This window comes from Carcharodon carcharias, chromosome 5 (genome assembly GCF_017639515.1).
Source record: "Carcharodon carcharias isolate sCarCar2 chromosome 5, sCarCar2.pri, whole genome shotgun sequence".
NCBI classification, from domain to species: Eukaryota; Metazoa; Chordata; class Chondrichthyes; order Lamniformes; family Lamnidae; genus Carcharodon; species Carcharodon carcharias.
Genome location: NC_054471.1, coordinates 140,384,276 through 140,405,705, shown reverse-complemented (window position 1 = coordinate 140,405,705; position 21,430 = coordinate 140,384,276). Strand labels below are relative to the sequence as shown.

General features: G+C 41.0%; 1 protein-coding gene across 1 annotated transcript in view; it reads left to right on the top strand.

Annotated features, from left to right (window-relative positions):
• The window catches only part of esco2 (establishment of sister chromatid cohesion N-acetyltransferase 2), a 45,388-nt gene that overhangs the window by 8,207 nt on the left and 15,751 nt on the right, over positions 1-21,430 (top strand). The window contains exons 4-7 of the mRNA XM_041187892.1: positions 2,155-2,214; positions 3,868-3,943; positions 5,464-5,521; positions 14,364-14,502. Coding sequence (XP_041043826.1) covers positions 2,155-2,214; positions 3,868-3,943; positions 5,464-5,521; positions 14,364-14,502 — 333 coding nt within the window. The remainder of the gene's footprint in view (positions 1-2,154; positions 2,215-3,867; positions 3,944-5,463; positions 5,522-14,363; positions 14,503-21,430) is intronic.

The following is a 21,430-nucleotide window of genomic DNA, read 5'->3' as shown; positions in this document are numbered from 1 at the left end:
ATAAAATATTTAAAAATAATGGAAATAGGTGGGAAAAGAAAAATCATTAAAGAAAAAGATAAATTATTGAAAAAACAAAAGGAAGGAGGAAGAAACAGAAAGGGGGTGGGGATGGAGGAGGGAGTTCAAGATCTAAAGTTGTTGAATTCAATATTCAGTCCGGATGGTTGTAAAGTGCCTAGTTGGAAGATGAAGTGTTGTTCCTCCAGTTTGCATTGGGCTTCACTGGAACAATACAGCAAGCCAAGGACAGACATGTGGGCAAGAGAGCAAGGTGGAGTGTTAAAATGGCAAGCGACAGGGAGGTCTGGGTCATTCTTGCAGACAGACCGCAGGTGTTCTGCAAAGCGGTCGCCCAGTTTATGTTTGGTCTCTCCAATGTAGAGGAGACTGCATTGGGAGCAATGAATGCAGTAGACTAAGTTGGGGGAAATGCAAGTGAAACGCTGCTTCACTTGAAAGGAGTGTTTGGGCCCTTGGACGGTGAGGAGAGAGGAAGTGAAGGGGCAGGTGTTGCATCTTTTGTGTGGGCATGGGGAGGTGCCATAGGTGGGGGTTGAGGAGTAGGGGGTGATGGAGGAGTGGACCAGGGTGTCCCGGAGGGAACAATCCCTATGGAATGCCGCTGGGGGATGAAGGGAAGATGTGTTTGGTGGTGGCATCATGCTGGAGTTGGCGGAAACGGCGGAGGATGATCCTTTGAATGCGGAAGCTGGTGGGGTGATAAGTGAGGACAAGGGGAACCCTATCATGTTTGTGGGAGGGAGGAGAAGGCGTGAGGGTGGATGCACGGGAGATGGGCCGGACACAGTTGAGGGCCCTGTCAACGACTGGGTGGAAAATCTCGGTTAAGGAAGAAGGAGGACATGTCAGAGGAACTGTTTTTGAAGGTAGCATCATCAGAACAGATGCAACGGAGGCGAAGGAACTGAGAGAATGGGATGAAGTCCTTACAGGAAGCAGGGTGTGAGGAGCTGTAGTCGAGGTAGATGTGGGAGGCGGTAGGTTTGTAATGGATATTGGTGGACAGTCTATCACCAGAGATTGAGACAGAGAGGTCAAGGAAGGTAAGGGAAGTGTCAGAGATGGACCATGTGAAAATGATGGAGGGGTGGAGATCGGAAGCAAAATTAATAAATTTTTCCAAGTCCTGATGTGAGCATGAAGCAGCACCGAAGTAATCATCGATGTACCGGAGAAAGAGTTGTGGGAGGGGTCAGGAGTAGGACTGGAACAAGGAATGTTCCACATACCCCATAAAGAGACAGGCATAGCTGGGGCCCATGCAGGTACCCATAGCCACACCTTTTTATTTGGAGGAAGTGAGAAGAGTTAAAGGAGAAATTGTTCAGTGTGAGAACAAGTTCAGCCAGATGGAGGAGACTAGTGGTGGATGGGGATTGTTTGGGCCTCTGTTCGAGGAAGAAGCTGAGAGCACTCAGACCATCTTGGTGGGGGATGGAAGTGTAGAGGGATTGGACGTCCATGGTGAAGAGGAAACGGTTGGGGCCAGGGAACTGGAAATTGTTGATGTGACGTAAGGTATCAGAGGAATCACGGATGAAGGTGGGAAGGGACTGGACAAGGTGAGAGAGAAGAGAGTCAAGATAACGAGAAATGAGTTCCGTGGGGCAGGAGCAGGCTGACACGATCAGTCTACCGGGACAGTTCTGTTTGTGGATTTTGGGTAGTAGGTAGATTAATTATCATGTTTGGGGAACCTTGCTGTGCGTACACTCGCTACCTTGTTAAGTCCTGATCATTTTGTCACCATATTATCCTAAGAATAATATTAGATTGTCTGTCACAGCCGAGCATCCCTTCATTTGTGCCGATTGTGCTAGCAGACTAATAAAATGTATGGTGCATTTGGTTGATGTATTGAAGCAGGTAAATAGCCAAACAAGCTGCTTGTTTAGTTTATTGACCAGCTGATGTGATATGATTTCCCATCAAGATAGAGTGGCATGAATAATGACATTATGATGTTGAATAACTTTTCTTAATTGTCATATTCCAAAGATTTTAACTTAATTATGGTTGAATTGTGAAAAATACACCAAATTTTATATTTTTACATATAAACCATATATTGTTGGTTTGAAGTTTTTTACCTACAATTGACAATTATGTGTTGGCTGTTCATTGTTACAGTGGTTTGACCAGTTTCATGATTCAGAGTCTGGAAAGGAAAAACAAATTTTGAATGTTGAGGTAAGCTGTAACATGATGTTGAAATCAAGCTTGAACTGATGAAAAAGCTGCCTCTTGGACTGTGAGGATTCTATGTGAAATGAGTGCTTTGACTACTTTTATATGAAATTCACAAATTTGGATTAAAACCTGGAAAGGTTGGAAATACTCAGCAGGTCCGGAGTATCTGTGGAGAGAGAAACAGTTCATGTCTCAGGTTTATGACCTTTCATCAGAACTGGGAAAAACAATTTCAAGCATTTTCTGTTTCTAATTTCAGATTTCCAGTATCCACAGATTTTGCTTTGTGTGTGTCTCATTTGGATGACTGTTTCTAAATAGTAATTCTGTTTGTCCGAGATCCGTTACAGAATGAACAGAAATTTCCTCCAATGAAACATTGAGAAGGCAAAAGTGTTTGTCTTTAGTCCTTGTTACAAACTCTTGCCTGAGCCAGAAGCTCCAGGTTCTAGTCCCACTCCAGAACTTGATATCCATGGAAGGTGCATTCATAACATGGCCAAACAGGTTGATTACCAACCTGTAAGGCCTTCTAATATGTCTGTGGCAAGTGTTAAGAGCTGGAGAGTCTCCTGATCAGCCAGAACCTGCAGAAGTAACGGCAAACTGTTGCAGTACCTTGCCGAGCATAACCCTGGACCAACAGATGGAAGTCTATGGTTGCCACGCCCTCTTAGTACATGGTACCTAGAGAGAGAGAGAGCCTTTAGACATTTTAATTATGTTGAAAATACTATATAAACAAAAGTGGAGGAGAAAGATATGCCAGTACAGTGCTTTTGATTGACAGGAATTAAAATATATTGTTGGAGCAGCATATGGATATTTACTGTGCACCTGGCCTTATGTCTGACCTCTGAATGCTTGATACCATCACTGGGTGGCAAGCTGATGTGATTAACCTTATTGACATTAATTCTCTTCCACATCCCCCTCTCAAAAACATTACTTTTTGTCTATTTCAGCCCCCCTAATTTAAAAGTGGACTGCTATGCATTGCCAGCAATAATTAAGTATTTTTCAGGAAAAGACATTACCATTCTGGGATGTTTTATTGCCACATTAATCCTTTGATAGGGCATGGCCTTACTAAACTTCAGCTAATGACAATGTAAGGTCTTGGAAGAAGAGCTTTTTAAATTGCATCCCTTGTACAATCTGGGACCTTCAGAACATCTAGGAAGCTTTGGCATTCTCATGTCAAGTATAAGTAACTGTGGAACTGATCTGTGCCTCTATCAAGAGGTTTGGCATTTGTGACAGTTTGCTTCACTTTCACTAACAAAGTTATCGCTTTACCATGATTTCTCTTTTTTAAAAAAATCTTATATCTTCACATTAAGGGGCATTTTCTATTGTGCTGTTTTTGTGCTTTAATATTTGAGTTGGATTTTAGCCAGTATCTGTTTTTAGATTAAACTGAACTCCATGAAACTTTTGTTTCTGTGAAAGGAATTATATATTAATGGTTGTAATACATTCCTTATTAATACTTGAGTGAAGAAAAGTGCATCTTTCACATTCTGGATATTCTGATTCCTTTCATAGATGCTCTACTTGATAACATCGATTTTGGACCTTCTAAACATTTAGTTTTGAGTTCATTTACTTTTAAAAAGCTTTATCATATTGCATTTTGTCTTTCAACTTAAGAGCTTTAATACTCATGAAACTGGTTTGGGATTTGAAGATGGGAGCACCTCTGAAGGAAATAATGAGAAAAATGAAGGTAATCAATTCAGTCATGACTAGAGCTCAATATAGAATGATAATTTATAGTGGTCCATCTAGTGCTAATCTTGGATTGGTTAAGGTACTGATGTCCACTTTTGAAAGAGTCTATTTCCCCTTTAGACCCATTGATACCTTCCTTAAAAATGGACGTGTATGGTTGTTGAGTGAAAACGTGACTGCTCTGCTGTGATGCCCACAAACACCCAATCTCTCTAAGAATGTCCATTTGAGAAAGATGATAAAGAATAACAATGAGTCAGTCTTTTTAAGAGAGGTGATGATAACATGGATGGGTAGAATAAATGAGACTTTATCTCTCAAATTACCCTGTTGGTATTCAAAATACAACTGAAAATGATAGATTTGCAATCAAAATTGCTATAGTAAGATAATATGCTTTCAATTCTAATTTTGGATAACCTTTCAGCATTGTAGTTGTAAATGCAACAGTCAGCAAAAAAATCTATTGATCATTATGAAGCACTTGGAGTAAAAATTGAAGCTGCTGTAAATTCAGGGCAGGTTGCTCAGCATCTGTAAAGAGAAAAGATATGTCTTTATAGAAACTGACAACTAGCAAAAACAAGCAGTTCAATAAGATTAGAAAATGGAGAGTGAAAGTAAAACAGGATGGGAAACAAAGATATTCCTTTCATAGAAAGGGAACTAAAGGGTGGAATGATTTGCAGAATTCTTCATATAAAGCTGTTGAATTATGTCAAAGATCGTATCAGTGATGCTCTGGAAAAAACATTAAATGGACAAAATGCAAGGATAAAATATCTTATGGATTGCGTTTAGTTCTATTTTGTGAGTTGGGAAAGATTGGCATCTTATCCTTAAATAGAACAAGTGAACTTTTATTTTAGGAACTTTTTTCCACCCCATTGACCAGTTAAAATACTTTGGGCCAGGTTTTTAACATGGGTGGGGAGAACTTTGTCAGTGACCTGTATATGATCGCTGTCATTAGCCTGCTGAAAACTGACTGCAGCTTCAGGATTTAGTGCATGGCAACATTAAGGCGGAAATGGCCATTTGGCCCTTTAAGACTGCTCTGCCATTCAGACAGATCTACCTCAACTCCACCTTCCTGGACTATTCTCCAATATATATCCCAATCTTAATTTTATTCTGTTAAATTTTTAAAAAGTGGTTTGATTCTAGTACATTCCATTCCTGGTTAGCTATCTGTGAGAATTCATTAACGTGATTGACTGACTGATCAACCTGATGATATCACGGCAGCTCCATGCTGAAAATGTACATAAAGGAGTGTTACAATCCTATTAAGAGATCGTGAGATCTCTCATTGCCGTTTTGTTTGAGCTGAGTGGTGAGTACCCTTGCTTTGCTTCTAGTTGAAAGATCCAGGCGAATGTGTTGTAAATATTCAAACAAATATTTTAATTGTCATTTCTATATTTACAAAAGTGTTGGGTTTTATGATGGTGCTATTTTTCATTTATTAAGCACCATTTTATAAATATAATGAGCATGTTTGTCTTTTTTTAGGCTCATCAGCTGGTGCTATCTATCCCATCTTTAGTACTCCGTGTACTGCCAGTAAAAGGTACAAACTTGTGATAATGTGTGCATGGCATTAAATTTTCATCATATGCATAATGTTTATGATGTGATATACCAGCATATAAATAACACAGTCCTCTTAAATTCCTGTCTCTACTATTTTATTGAAAATATTTTTTTCAGTAGGTTACTGTCTCTGCTAAAGTTGCAGAGGCAGGAACTGGAAACAAATACATTAGTGACCAAAAGCTAATATCCTATTGTGCAATTTTAGGCGATGTTCCTTCTAGATTTAATCAATATAAATAAGCATGAGGTAATGAGCCTCTATTTGTTATAGAGGAGTAAAGGCATCTGGGGATACAGATACACTGATCACTAACAGTAGTGATGCAGATTAATAAGGCATATAAAGCAAACATTAACTATCATAAATTTCGAAGTACCTGGAAGTCCCATGTCTTGCAGTAAACATTGTCTTGGTGCAATGCACTGATCAGCGACTACTAGCACAATATCAAAAATAAAATTGTCTTTGTTCAATTTGCATGGAATTTTTCATTCCTTAAACTGCAGGTTGTCTGGGTGCAGAAGACAATTAATTCACTTATCTAAAAATGCAAATTTCCTTCATACCTTACTTGCTAAGACCTCATCCATCTTTACTCATTAGCATTTCAAATGCCTTTTACCCCTAACTTTTGATAATTTCAAGCTTACACTCTACCTGACTCTAATTTAATTAAGTCAGCTGCTCAGACAACCATCCACACGCACCCATAAACCTACCTTATAATAAACCACAATAATAAAATGAAAAACATGTTAGTTTCATGACACCATGTCTTAAAATTATGAATTGAAATCCAGCCACAGGATTAGTGTTGTTGATAAATTGTATCTACTTTTCTTTAAAAAAAGCTGCTAATTTACTGTTTTTCTACATTCTTGAATGTCATTCTATAATTCATGCGTGATTGTCTCTTACATTCTTTACTCAAATTAATTTTGTCATGGGTAGTGTTTCGGAAGTAAAAAGTTAGTTATTCTTACCCTTGTTAGTGTAGTTAAAAGCTGCAAGCGTAAGAATCCATTAGCTTAAAATTTTTAAATGAAAATAGTAGTCGGTGTTTAGAGGACCTTGGAACAAGAAATGGTAGAAGTGTAACCCGTGAGGCAACGACATGTTCCAGGACTTCAGAGAAATAAAGTTGAAGGGGTTGAGGTTATAATGACAGTGACTTTTGTTATAAATGTTGTGCTGGGGAATAGGGAGGTTTTTTCACAAAAATAATGCTTCATTCATAAAATTTCATAGAAGCACATTATATACTGTCAATCTGTAATGTAAAGTGCAATACAGTTCAATTTCTTTCAAGGTGGCACTGAAGTGCCTCACTACAATTACAGCTCCAGGTCATGTTTACAATATATATTTCATGCCAATTGTTCCCTGGTGCATACAGACAGAGGGGGTTTTATGGAACTTCTAGCTCCTTGGTGTATACTACGGCAGGAAGGTCTTCCTCCAATGATTTTTCCTGGTGTTCAGTCCCTCCACATGTAGTCCTGGACTTTGAAATGTGCTAGTCTTTAACCTGGATAGCTCTTTGCAATGTAAGATTAGCAAATTTCTGGCGGACCAAAGAGCATCTTTCATCAAGTTCATGATCCTCCAGCAGCTGTTGATGTTTGCCTTATTGTGCATCCCTTGGAACAGCCTGTAGAGCAGACTCCTGTGTTATGGAGCTGCTTAGGATGTACCTTGACAAAAACTATTACATCTCTTTCTACAGCCTCTTTGCAAAGGCACATTTCAGAAGGAGGGCAGCAGCACTTGCTATCCTACCACAGCTGCCCTGACGATAGTGAGCAGTGGTGCAGACTCTCCAGGTGTGCATGAAGAATTTGATGGAGAAAGTCATTCTCACCACCAGCCAAGCTACCTCTTGTTTGAAAGCTTTGGCGATGAGGCATTCTGCCAAAGATTGATAGTCAGGGAGCCACCCAGCAGGACCTAATGTCATCTTTTCCTGCAAGAACTGGAGGACCTTGCATGTGGATCACTGCTTGATGAATTTGTGGTCACAGGTATTTTTCTGCACAAAATTTTCCATGAGGGATGGTTGTTGTGGGAAAGTGCAACTGAATGAGTGTTCCATGGCAACATGGCCAGATACATCCTTCACAACATCAAGGATGAATAGAACTTCTTCATGTAATGATACTTGGTGTTTGTGTACCAAGAGGGTTTACGCACAGTTTGATGCAACCATACACGAAGGCGGCCTTCAGTATGAGGATGATGTTGGGTATGTTTTGCCCTCCCATACCACTCACCATATCTAAAGATCTGCACATTGTAACCCTGCAGACATGGTCCATTTTGATCTTGAGATGAAATGGAAGAGCAGGAGCAGGATATGGGTCAGACCTGTACAACAACAAGTACACCTGGTACTTGTTGACCAGGTTCTTAACTGCAATGGAGAGGGAGTGTCACTCCCACACCATATGACCTGTTTCTCTTTCACCTTGGCTATACATTAAGGTTTTAAACCCTCCTGGAATGGCCAGAAGTCCCCTAGAATTGGTCTCAATCTCCTGGCGACTAAACAAGGCATTCCAGGAGCACATTAGCTCCAAGCAATGGTAGATAGTACCAGCCGCCGACCAGTCGCATTCCAGGTTTGGGTACCACCTGACCTTCCCTACTTCAGGAACCTTTCCCCCACCTGTAGAAAAGCCCGACGCTGGGTTGGCAGAGGCCACTTGAAGGAGATTTCCAAATGGCCTACAGATTGTGTGATCAGAGCTCCAGTCAGTTGAGGCGATGCCCGCTTGGGCTACAGAGCTGGAGGAGAGGGTGCTGATTGAGCCAAGGTTAGGCTTGGCTGAGACTGGCTAGATGTTTGTATAGTGATTAATTAGTGTTATAATGTGTTATTTAGTGTTGGAATGCATTGGTGATGACCGGGTGGACAGTGGTGCACTGTGGTTTCCGTCCCCCGAGAGCAACTCGCAGGGGAAGGAATTGTTCATACTCGGTGGAATTTAGTAGATACAGGTTCATTCGCTCTCACTGTGTTATTGGCCTTTTTTCTGATATCACCTGCTCACTCCACACTTGATGGCGTTCTGTGACATCACTTCTGACGACTCCCAGAGTATGTCCAGCCAGAGTTGGCAACACTACTGTACACTTATCCCAGTTTTGGCAGATGTCCCAGCTCCTCCAAACCACATTCCCAGCACCTTCAGGTAACCTGACCTGACAGTGAACAGAACAAATGATAAGTTGACCCAGTTCCCAAAGAACATGGCCTCACTCTTTCTTAATCACAATTTACTTTGGCTCCCAAGACTTGTTCAGATTAGTTGCAGCTACGTTAGACTGAACCAGGACCTGCACCAGATCTGAGAAGCAGACAGTGACACCATCCGTAGACAGGGAGGCTTCGATTTGAGCACCTCCGCTGCCTGGGATCATCACCCCCCTCTCATGCCCATATCCTTCCTGATGGATTCAGCAAACATTTCAGAACAGCACACGAACAAGACAGGAAGGAAGACAGCCTGGCTTCAATTTGATTGGGAAGCTTCCCGATTCCCACTGGTGGCTTGAAACTTCTCTACTGATGTTTGTGTAGAGTAGTTGGATCCAATTTCAGATTCCTATCCCAAACCCTTTTTTTGAAAGCTCATCCATCATATGGGTGTGAGATATTTTGTTAAAGGTTGCCTTCCTGGTCCAAGCTTATGAAGTAGATGTTGAACTTCCTGTCCTCTACATGAGTGATTGTATCTCTGAGTAGTGCAAGGCTATCAGAGACCATCTTACCAGGTACAACGTAGGCCTGATCATAGTTAACTACCAACTCCAGAGCAACTTGTCCAAGGTCATTGGCAATCGGGTCATAATTTTTTAGTGCACAGTAAGCTGTGAAATGGGCCACCAATTTCTCATTTACTCCCTTTTCTCTTTTCTGTTTGTAGATGAGGATGTTGATACCTTTCCAGCAGGCCTGGATCAATCCAGTCCTACTGAGTCACCTTGTAAACATCGCTCAGGGAGTTTTACTCATCTCAAAGGACCTGACTGCTCTGTCAGCTTGTCCAGAATTAGCAGTTTGTCTAAACTTTCCCACTTGCTGCCTTCTAAAATCTCTGATAGAGAACAGGAAGGACTTTGTGGGCTTCATGCCGTACAAGGGCCCCCCGATCCTTGTATGTCAGGCTGTGATGATGTAACCAAGCCATCTACCTTTAGACTGCTAATCTCAGAGCTTGCTTTCTAACTTTTGGAAGTTGAAATGTGAGCACATCTTGCCCCGCTTTATGGAGCGGATGTGGACCGGATGATCTTGGAGGCCTCTGGCAAAAGTTAGGCCTGCTGGTTCTTCATTTCTTGGAGGTCCTCCCTGACATGAACTTCCATTGACTGCAGCAGGAACAGATTCTGCATGCTTTTCTGGAATTGGGACATTTCCCTTTGACTCACCTGCTCATGTTCTGAACACCTTTGAGGATAAAGAGCCTCTTGACCTTTGTCTCGTTCACTTTCCACCAGTGCATGGGGGATCCAAAGAGGGGTTTCATGGTTCTCCAAACTTTGTAATCAATTTTGGTTTCCTTGATTTGTTTTCTGGGGCTTAACAGTTTTGCTTCCAACTTTTATATCCTCCTGTCAACTTTCTGCTCTTACTGTAGGTGATAGTCTGCCAGTAGGCGGCAGTGATCAAAGTCAAACACCAACTTGATGCTAGTGGATCTGATCATGAGTGCTTGGGACAAAAACAAGACGTCCTTCCTGGTGCTCTGTCAGCTGAAGGCATTGTTCAGCTTGGTGTCTTTTACCACTTGTATCAAAATTCTAGATATAATGTCCAGTTTATTGTTGGCCCTGTCAGATCATCCAGTTGTATCAACACTGTATTTGAAGTTACTACCTAGAATAACCAGTTTGGGCATTGACAGCAGTAATGGGAGCTGCTGGAAATTGGCTAGCTGCTGGTTCTTCAGAGCACCTGCTATGTGGAGGCTACTGTCCACCAGCATCTTAACTTAGATGATGGTGCAGTTGGCTCTCTGTAGCAGACTACACAGGCTGAAGGAATTGCAATCTTTTCTTCCTGACCAGATTGATGACCTGTGGAAGTACCGTTATGACCATTGCCTGTAGGTGCTGAAGTGTGGTCGTTCACACTTGCAGAAACAGCAAGTTGACTTTGTCGAGATATTCCAAGATTGTAACACATTGAGTAGTGGCCTTAACATGGAATAGAGGTAATCTTTAGACTAATTTAGTATGTGTAGAATTCACCAGACCAATTGGCTATCAGTGCTGGTCTTAACCCTTAGGCATGTTCCTGCATAGTAAACTGTATTCAAACGGTTGTACCATCATGCTGAGATACCAGTCCTGGTCTCCTGGTGAGTTGTTCTGTTGGGGTGACACTAGATTTGGTAGAAGGGGCATGTAACCCAGGAAATTTAAGCTGTCTCTAGTTGGTGCTATCTTTCCCCACATCTTGGACATTGTTGCTCCCAGTTTCCTTGGGTTGGTGTGCACTGGGCTCTTTGCTGGTTCGTGTTTTGCAGTGAGGTGGTCTTCTACTTTACCTTTACTTTTTGCCACATTTTTGTTAATTGCTGCTTTCTTGCCTTCCTCACCTGATGAGGAGTACCTGCTGTCAGTTTGAGACATGAGCCACTTCTTACCATTAGTTTGGATGGTGGTTTGTTCACTTTTTTGGGTTGTCTTTATGGTTTTCCTCTTAACAGCCATCTCCTCAATTGTCCCTATGCTGGTTCCTTTTCCATGGATTCTGTCTGCTGGAGAAGAGGCACAGAGCATGGTGTTGGCATTTGGCAGCTTGCTGAGGTATCCTTTGCCTTTTTCTTTGTCCCTCCTTTCTCCTGTTTCTATCACTGGGGGTCTTGGTGGGATGAGGGTTGTTTATCTCCTCGGAGATGATTGTTACTGTTCCTTTGTCACGCACATCCTTGATCCTTGCTGGGAGCATAGGACTTAGGAGCAGGCTATTTGACCCTTTGAACTTGCTCCACTGTTTGGTAAGATCAAGGCTGATCTGCTCTCCTGTCAACTCCCCTTAACCTTAATTCCCTTGTCTATCAAAAATCTATCTAACTCAGCCCTGAATAAATTCATTGACCCAGCCTCCACTGCTTTCTGGGGAAGAGAATTCTACAGACCAACCACCCTCTGAGAGAAAAAGATTTTCCTCATCTCCGTCTTTAAAAGGGAGACCTCTTATTCTTGAACTGTGTCCCCTAGTTCTGGTCTCCCGCACAAGAGGAAGCATCCTAAGTTTCCACCATGTCCCGGCCCCTCAGTATCTTGTACGTTTCAATAAGATCACCACTCATTTTTCTAAACTCCAATGGGTATTGGCCCAACCTGTTGAACCTTTCTTCATAAGGTAAGCCCTACATTCCAGGAATGAGTGGAATTAACCTTCTCTGAATTGTTTCTATTGCAATTGTATCCTTTTTCAAACAAGGAACCAGTAACTAACAATGCTCCAGATGTGGTCTCACCAAGGACCTGTACAGGTGCAGCAAAACTCCCTACTTTTATATTCCATTCCACTTGCAATAAATGCCAACATTCTATTTGCCTTCTTAATCACCTGCTGCACCTACATGCTAACTTTTTGTGGTCCATATATTAGGACCTGCCTGTGAATAGATGACATTCTTTTGGCCAGGCCTTCTAAGGGTGGCCTACCTCACCACACAGGTTGCAACATCTACTCTGCTTGTAGACCTTTGTATTGTGACTTTCCTGCTTGCAGATGATTGCTTTACAGTTGGCCACCATGTTCCTCAGTTGTGATGAGCTGTCGGCTGCCCCACATAGAACAATTAGCCTCAAATTCTCCAGTAGCAAAGCTGGAAGGAGGATGTTTCCCTCCACTTACAAGGTTACTTTGATCTGCTGCTTAATGGTCCAAACAGGTCATTGACCTCCATGCTGTTCCTTACCACCTCATTGTACTGGTGAGGAGTCTGAGCACATCCACAAGAGATATATGTGGGTTATACAGATGGATTGTCACAATATGATGTTGTTACAATGCCAAAGTAAATAGTGGCTTTGCAGCTGGGATCAACAGCAGTGCCTCATTTCTGCTGTCCTTGAAAGCTTGCAGAAGTTTCAGGCATCCTGTGTCATGATGCGACAGATGATTTATACCAGGTGGATCAAATCCACAAGGGAAACTTGATCACACTATCACAATGGTTTTGCAATTTGTATTTCGAGATGCATGCCCTGAATTCAGAAGCAATAAGTCCACCAAGACTTCAGAGATTTTTAGAAAACTAAATTAAATATTTATTAACAAAAGAAAAGATTTCAAGCACATATATAGGTCTACAAATTACTACTATAATAACAACTCCTAAAACCCCTAATTAATCTGGCTCCCAGTTACACTTCCATTAAGGCAACAGTAAGAAAAAGATTTTAAACAGATCCGGGCAAGCCAACACAGTACCCTGGACATTAGAATTCAAAATGGCTTTTCCCAGATTCAGTTTCTGTAGATTAATGCATAAATACTGGAGGCTTCTCTCACAATGCCTTCCCTAACACAGCCTTATTCTCCTTTATACATGTTTCTCCCTTTTAATGTTAATTCCATTGTTCCCATATGTCTTTGGAACTTTACTTTTCTCATAATATACGTTTTCATGGTGCTAATATTGTAAGTAACCTTTGGGGGAAGGTAAACACACTGCTTGGCCTAACTTCTCTGGCTAGCTGTAAACATCCTACCATCTCTTTGCAATTCAAACTGCCTTGATTTATCTAAAAATGTAAATTCTCCTCACGTTACACTCTAAGACTTCAGCCATGTTTACGTATTTAGCATTTCAAACCTAGCTTCTTTTGATGAATCAAAGCCTCCAGATCAGCTGTCTCCAATTCAGTTAAATCCCACACACGCACATGTGCGCACACAAACTATCCAACCTCACTGTTAACCTATTTTTACAATAAATCACAATATTGAGAATTATTATATTTTCATGACATATGCGGTGTTTTTGAAAGTAACATTGAAATATCTGTTACTGGGGAAATCTTGCAGACAGAAGTAGTCTGTGGCTGGAAATCCACAGCAGCCAACTAAGAGTATCTTTATGAAGAAAGTGCGGTCCATCCACGTGCTTCCTTCCATTGTCTTAACTGTTGACCTGACAGTAGCCTCTGCCATGCAACTTAACATTAAGCCAAACATTAAGTATTTACTAAATTTGTGTTAGGCTTGAGCAAGCATGATGATCCATCAATCAGAGGAGAGCCCAATTGTTGTTAGGGCGTTACGCCAAAACCCACAATGTGATCTACCTAAGAATAAAAAGAAACTAAAAAAACTTGCAACTTGGACCAAACAGGTGCTACACTTGATCTTAGCTGAGAAGTGAGAATAGGGGTAAGTTGGTGGTGGTGAGCTTGTAGTTAAGGAGGGAAAGCTGGGTGGCTGGGAGCCACCTTGGTGATGGAAGTGGGGGGGTGGGGTGCGGAAATGGGGAATTGGAGAACCACAGCATAGGATTAATGAACAAAATAAATTTACTAATGGCTGGAAGGATAACAAGAGGAGTAAGGTAGTGGCAGCTTGGGGGTGAAGGGAAGTGAAGACAACAAAAAGAATCATATTTTGGCTTTTAAAAGAAACTGAGGTACAACTGGACAGTGCAGTGGGGAGGAGGGAGGTCACATAACTATTTATTAAGAAGAGTCATTCCTACTTTCCCCTATTGATTACATGCTAATATTATAATTGCAACATGAAAGTAAGAACTATTTCTGTAAGTTGTGTCTCATTGTAATTTTGTTTTTACTTGTGTAGACATGAGCTGTTGAAAGACGAGACTACTTCCAATAACCCTTTTGCTGCTGCCCCTGGGATGCCCTGCCCTGCACCTCTATCTCTACAGAAGAACAAAAGAAAAGATTTTGACAAAGCATTCAGCGACCAGCTTATTATAGTAAGCTTGAATTAGCATAGTGTAAAGAGTGAAGATGCCTGCAAATTTTTATTTTAAAATAATGAGTAAAAATAAACATAATTTGAGATTTGGTTATGGGATTATCAAAGACAGTGAAAATTCTTCTGCTCAGATTTTAATCCAGTTTGCAGAAAACCTGCTATAGTATTATGTACCTGTGCTTGGATTACTTGGTATAGTTAAAATAGATTTTAGCCAGCTAAAAACATTGTAGTGTACTCACCTATGTCACATACAAGTTAAGTGATTTAGAGCAGAATAGTTTTGAAGGAGCTGGTAGTTAAATCATGGTCCAAATTTTCCAAACCCCTGGTTCCAACCCTGATCAGACAAAAGAATACCCATTTAACTTCCTCTAATTTTCTGGGCAATCTTCTGTTAGAGGATCCTTTCAAACGCACTCTGCTGGAAACCTCAGAGACATCAGCCAAGGAAATCCACGCAGGAGCCATGTTCCCTTTTTATGGCATTATCTGCTGTATTCTGGTAAGTAGGGAGTTTAAATATCCCAAAGCTGCTTTGAAAAGCTATGGAGAGAAGGTAAGTATCAAAGTAGGTAGCGTGGGTAAGGTAAGATGGTAGGGTGCTGGCTGAGTAGGGTGGTCAGGATGGGTAGTCAGGGGTGAGGTGTCAGCTTGGTTTGTGGGGAAAGTCGAAGGCTTTGGGGGAGGAGGGTAGTGATTGAGGGAGTCGGATGGTGAGGTTGAGTCAGATCAGGGCTTTGGAGGTTAGTTGGATGGTGGGGGAGAGTGTCAGGTCGAGTCAGGGGTTGGGGTGGGGATTTGTATGGTATGAAGAGGATTGGGAGTTCGACGGGGGAGTTGCGTTGGGGTTAGTGGTGGTTGTTTCAGTTGTATAGTTACCCAGGAGTTAGACTAGGATTTTTCCTGGCTTACTATGCAGGTTAGAAAGTTAGAACTGTCTCAAACCTACAACTCTAACTCAGAAATGGAGACTTTCTCAACTCCCAAGGAGCAGGGGAATTGTCCATCGGAAGTTCAAACTTCCTGGACAATTCCCAGGAGTCATTTCTTTTAAGACTTCGGAGGGGCCCTGTAGCGCATCTTGTTAGGGGATGGGAGCGTACATCCATTCCCCAATTACCAGTAACTGGAAGATCTGGGCCGTTGTCTTTAAAGTTACTGTATTGTTTTCGCTGGAACTCGAGGTTAAGAGAAATCTTTCAAAATTATGAAAGGTATTCAGAGGATAGAAAAAAATGGAAGACTATTTTCACTGGTGAATGGATGCTAAGTGGGCATAAACTCAGGATTAAGTTAGTTTTTATCTTTTGTTTTAAGTAGAAACCGAAGCAGTAATCGTAACAGATTCATAAACCATCTAAGAAAAAGTGATGTGTTCGTAAAGGAAGGAATCTGAGATTATAGAAAAGCAAAGAACAAGTTTAGAATAGATAGCACCTGCTAAATAGTAAGTTGTGGCACAGGTACAAAGGACCAAATGGCCTGTTCCATTTTGTAATTCCGATAAACTGGCCTGATCCTTGCCTGATCTTTCAACCAATGTTCCAACTACTCTTTGAGGTATTGTGAAGTCAAACCTGTTTGGCTATAGCTAAATTGATTCAGACAAATATGTACATGATGGTTGAGATGTAAGAAGCTGGTTCAATATATTTTCCATCATTGTCTCTGCACCTTAGCTGAAGGTGGGTTGCCTGTTTCCAGGCCTGAGGGTACCAGTTGAGCAAAACAGAATAATGAGCCAGGGCATGCTTTTAATCCATTTTAGTTCGTGAAAATATTTTCATCCTTTATCTGAATTCTTTTTATTGGGGGGCGGGGGGGGGTGAAGGTGGGAGGCATGATGCTAAGTAGGCAAATAGTAGTTGGGTATTGATTTAATCTTTAGGACCATTATCTTTTTGGAGATCTCCATATTTTAAATAATTTGAATCCATCTCTTTGAGTAAATCACAGCCACCCATGTTTTTCAGTGTCTATCCTTGCCTTAAGATCTAGGTATGTTTATGGTGACACACTTGGATAAATGAATAGCCAACCTTGTTTGGTAATTGCTTTAAACTACAGCATTACCCCATGATCTGAAGAATTCCTTATCCACACTCCCAAACGATAACATTTCACAAAGTCTCATATAAAGTTTAAAATATAAATTAAATTTATTACACATTAAGCAAATAATCTAAGTTTTATATGTTTGCAACTTCAGGTGGAATTTAATGCATCCCCCACTCGAAGGCAAGTTTGGAGGCAGAGAGGGGCCCTGTGTCAGGAAGTGGATCTCTGCAGGAAGGCACCTCCTGCCTTTGTTAATGCCAAACTCTCTCCTCTCATGTCTGCCAGTTTTTTGGCTCACATGATGGGTCAGCTGGTCTCCTGAGCTATCATTCTTGAGACTTTCCAAATGCCAGCTGCTCTTCTAAATAGAGCAGCTCCATTTACATATCCAGAAAAGAGTGGATTTTGAAAATCAGGCACTCGTATTCAAAAAGAGAATGGTTCAGTTTACATTAGACTCAATCACCAAAGTCAGTGTATAGTGGAAATTGTGTTAGACTGTCTTTTGAGGAGGCTATTTTTTTTTAAACTGCGGCACATCAGGATGAAAAAATGTCAGGATAGATGGCAACACACCACCACCTTCTCAAGGGCAATTAGGGATGAGCAATAAATGCTGGCCTAGACAGCAATAGCCATACCCAATGAAGGAATTTAAAAAAAAAACAATTCTGACTTGGTTTTTGGGCTCCCTATGTTTAAATGATTTGAATTTTAAAAAGATAACCACTAAATAAAAATTTGACAATGCTCTTCTCCTCTCTCTCTCTCTCTCTCTCTCTCTCTCCCCCAAGCCAAACAAGCTTAACAGCTTTCTAGATCTTTTTGTAAAAAAAATCTACTAAACGAGTTAGGCAGGTATTCAGGAAAGCATGTTGGTTTGCTTGCAACCCCAGTTGAAGCAGCGTGCACTTGTTTTCTAGCAGTTGGATAGGAGGCTTTGTGGGTGGTCTTCCCTCCTCTGCAGTCCCTTTCAATGTCAGATTGAGATTGGTGGTTAACCTTAAATAGTTTTCTCATCTGACTTCGATTCACACTGTAACTGAAAACAGAGCTGCATTGTGTGAAATTTACAGGAATAAAATCTGTATAAGGATTAAAGAATCTCATTCTGCAAAAATATATTCACAGAAATCCATTCTTGCTGATTTCACAGGTAGATCTCTAGGTTTGGCTCTGACGCATTCTTTAACTTTTATCGGATTGGAAGCTATTTAGTGTTAATCACTGACCTGTCTTCAATTTGTGAAGCAGGGGCCCTGATTTCTGATTATCTGGCAGCTATGTTCCTAGGTCAGTTGAAATCAATGTAAGAAACGTGCCTTTCAAGCTGATAAATTCAACATGCTTTTATTTCATAATATATGGGATGCATCATCCAAAAGCAATTTGCAAAACCAGGAAAAAAATGAAATAAATACAAGCTGGGCAGCATCTGGAGAATGGAAGATCAGTTTCAGGTCAGTGATCTTTCGTGAGAACCAGGAGATGTTTTAGATGGTCAGCTTACATAGAAGAAAAGCAATGAGGAAATTTCAGAGATGTGGATGGAGGTTGCACTCAGTTCATAATGTTTTTGGGACAATTTCTTAGAGCAGTACGTTCTAGAGCCAGCCAGAGAGCAGACTTTTCCTGGACCTGGCAATGTTCAATGAGATGGGATTAATCCTATGACCTCATGGTAAAGAAAGCCTCTAAGTGACAGCAATCACAACATGGTAGAATTTCATGTTCATTTTGAAACTGAGAAGTGTGGGCCCATGACTAGTGTTTTAAACCTAAATAAAGGGGTAACTATGAGGTTATGAAGGCACAGCTGACTAAGGTGAACTGGGAAATTAGGTTAAAAGGTAGGACAGTAGAGTTGCAGTGGTAAACTTTTAAGGAAACATTTACTGACTCGGCAAAGATTTACCCCAGTGAGAAAGAAAGGCTCGTTGAGAAGGATGCATCATCCATGGTAAATAAGGAAGTCAAGGATATAATTAAATTGAAAGAAACACTGTACAAATCTGCAAAGATTAGTGATAGGTCAGAGAACTTAAGAACTAGCAAAGAATGACTTAAAAAATAAGAGGCAGAAAGCTAGCTAGTAATATAAAAACCGATAGTAAGAGTTTCTACAAGTATTTGAACAGAAAAAGAAAAACTAAAGCTAGTGTTGGGCCTCTAGGGAGTGAGCCTGGAGAATTGACGATGGAAAACAAAGGTATGGTGGAGGCATTGAATGAGTATTTTGTCTGTCTTCACTGTAGAAGACTTGGGAAACTTCCCAAAGATAATTGAAAATCAGATGATAGGGAGGGATGAACTTAGCAAATTGGGAAAGTTCTAGATTCCATCATTTAGGATGTTATAGCAGGATACTTAGAAAATCACAATGTGATCAGTCAGAGCCAACATGGCTTTGCGAAAGGGAAATGATGTTTAACTAATCTATTAAAAGTTCTTTTGACGAAGTAACATTCAAGTTGTATAAAAGGGAACCTGTAGATGTGGTGTACTTGGATTTCCAAAAAGCATTTGATAAGGTGCCACATCAAAAGTTACTACACAAGATAAGAGCAAATACTGCAGGGTGGGTAACATATTAGCATGGATAAAGGATTGGTTATTGAATAGGAAGCAGAGAGTAGGGATAAATGGGTCTTTTTCAGATTTGCAAGCTGTAACTAGTGGAGTGCCACAGAGATCAGTGGCGGGTCCTCAACTATTTACAATGGATATCAATAATTTGGATGAAGGGACTGAATGTCTGGTAGCTAAATTTGCCGATGTCACCAAGATAGATAGGAAAGTAAGTTGTCAAGAGGGTGTAGAGAATTTGCAAAGGGATGTAGACAGGTTAAGTGAGTGGGCAAAAATTTGACAGATGGAGTATAACATGGGTAAATGAGAACTTGTCCATTTTGGTAGGAAGAATAAAAAGGCTGAAAGCCATTTAAATGATGAGAGATTGCAGAACTCGGTGGTACAGAGGGATCTAGGTATCCTGGTACATGAAGCACATAAATTTAGCATTGCAGGTACAGCAAGTGATTAAGAAAGCAAATGGAATGTTGGCATTTATTGCAAGAGGAATGGAATATAAAAGTGGGGAAGTTTTTTATTGCAGCTGTACAGGGCAGCTGGTGAGACCATATCTGGAATACTGTGTACAGTTTTGGTCTCCTTTTTTGAAAAAGAGATATAATTGCTTTAGAAGTTCAGAGAAGGTTCATTTGACTCCTGGGATGAATGGCTTATCTTATGAGGAAAGTTTGAACACATTAGGTCAATACCCATTGGAGTTTAGAAGAATGAGAGGTGATCTTATTGAAACATGTAAGATCTTGAGGGGGCTGGATAGGGTGGATACAGGGAGGATGTCCCCTCTTGTGGGGGAAGCGAGAAATCAGGGACATAGTTTAAGAATAAAAGGTCTCCCTTTTAAGACAGACATGTGGAGAATTTTTTTGTTATTTAGAGTGTGGAGTTCTCTTTCCCCAGAAGGTAGTGGCAGGTGGGTCTTTACCTAATTCAGCCTTGAATAAATTTAGATTTTTATTAGACAATGGAGTCAAGAGTTATGGGGTGCCGATAGGAAAGTGGAGCTGAGACCAGAGCCAGATCAAGATCTTATTGAATAGTGGAGCAGGCTCGAAGGGCCAAATGGCCTACTCCTCCTGTATCTTATATTCCACTTTAGACATGTGAAGGCATCCCAAAGGCAAGTGAATCCAGATACTTTTGTTTGGTTGCACAATCACCATGATGGCCTAGTGGTAATTTGACTAGATTATAAATCCGGAGGCCCAGGCTAATGCTTTGGGGATATGGGTTCAAATCCCACTGGAACAGTTGACTGTTTTTAAGTTTAATGAATAAAATCTGAAATTACTACCATGAAACTATCATCAATTGACGTAAAAACATATCTAGTTCACCAGGTCCCCAAACAGAGAGAACTAGAAGAGCAGATATGTAGGCAAATTTCAGAGAAGTGTAAAAATAATAGGTTGGTAATAGTGGGGGATTTCAACTTCCCCAACATTAACTGGGTTAGTCATAGTGTGATAGGTTTAGAGGGAGTGGAATTCTTAAAATGCATCCAGGAGAGCTTTTTAAGCCGATACGTACAAGAGAGGAGGTGGTCCTGGACTTAATTTTAGGGATTGAAGCTAGGCAAGTGGTAGAGGTATCAGTGGGGGAGCATTTTGCAGATAGTGATCATAACTCCGTTAGATTCAAGGTTGTTATGAAAAAAACAAGGATGGGCCAGAAATCAGAGTTCTAAATTGGAGGAAGGCCAATTTTAATAAGATCAGATATGATTTGGCCAGAGTGGACTGGGGGCAGCTACTTTTAGGTAAATCTGCATCAAAGCAGTGGGACTCATCCAAGAAGGAAATAGGGAGAATACAAGGCCAACGTATTCCAGTAAAGGCAAAGGGTGGGACCAACAAATCCAGGGAACCCTGGATGTTGAGGATAATACAGCAGAGATGGAATCCGCATTATAGGAAGGATGTGATTGCACTAGAGAGAATGCAGAGGAGATTTACCAGGATGTTGCCTGGGCTGATGAGTTTTAGTTATGAGGAGAGATTGAATAGACTGGGGTTATTTTTATTAGAGCAGAGGAGATTGAGGGGGGACATGATTGAGGTGTATAAAATTGAGGGGCATAGATAGCGTAGACAGGAAGGAACTTTTCTCCCTTGGTGGAGGGATCAATAACCAGGGGGCATAGATTTAAGGTAAGGGGCAGGAGGTTTAGGCGGGATGTGAGGAAGAATTTTTTCACCCATAGGGTGGTGGGAATCTGGAATTCTCTGCCTGAAAGGGTGGTAGAGGCAGAAACCCTCATAACGTTGAAGAAGTAT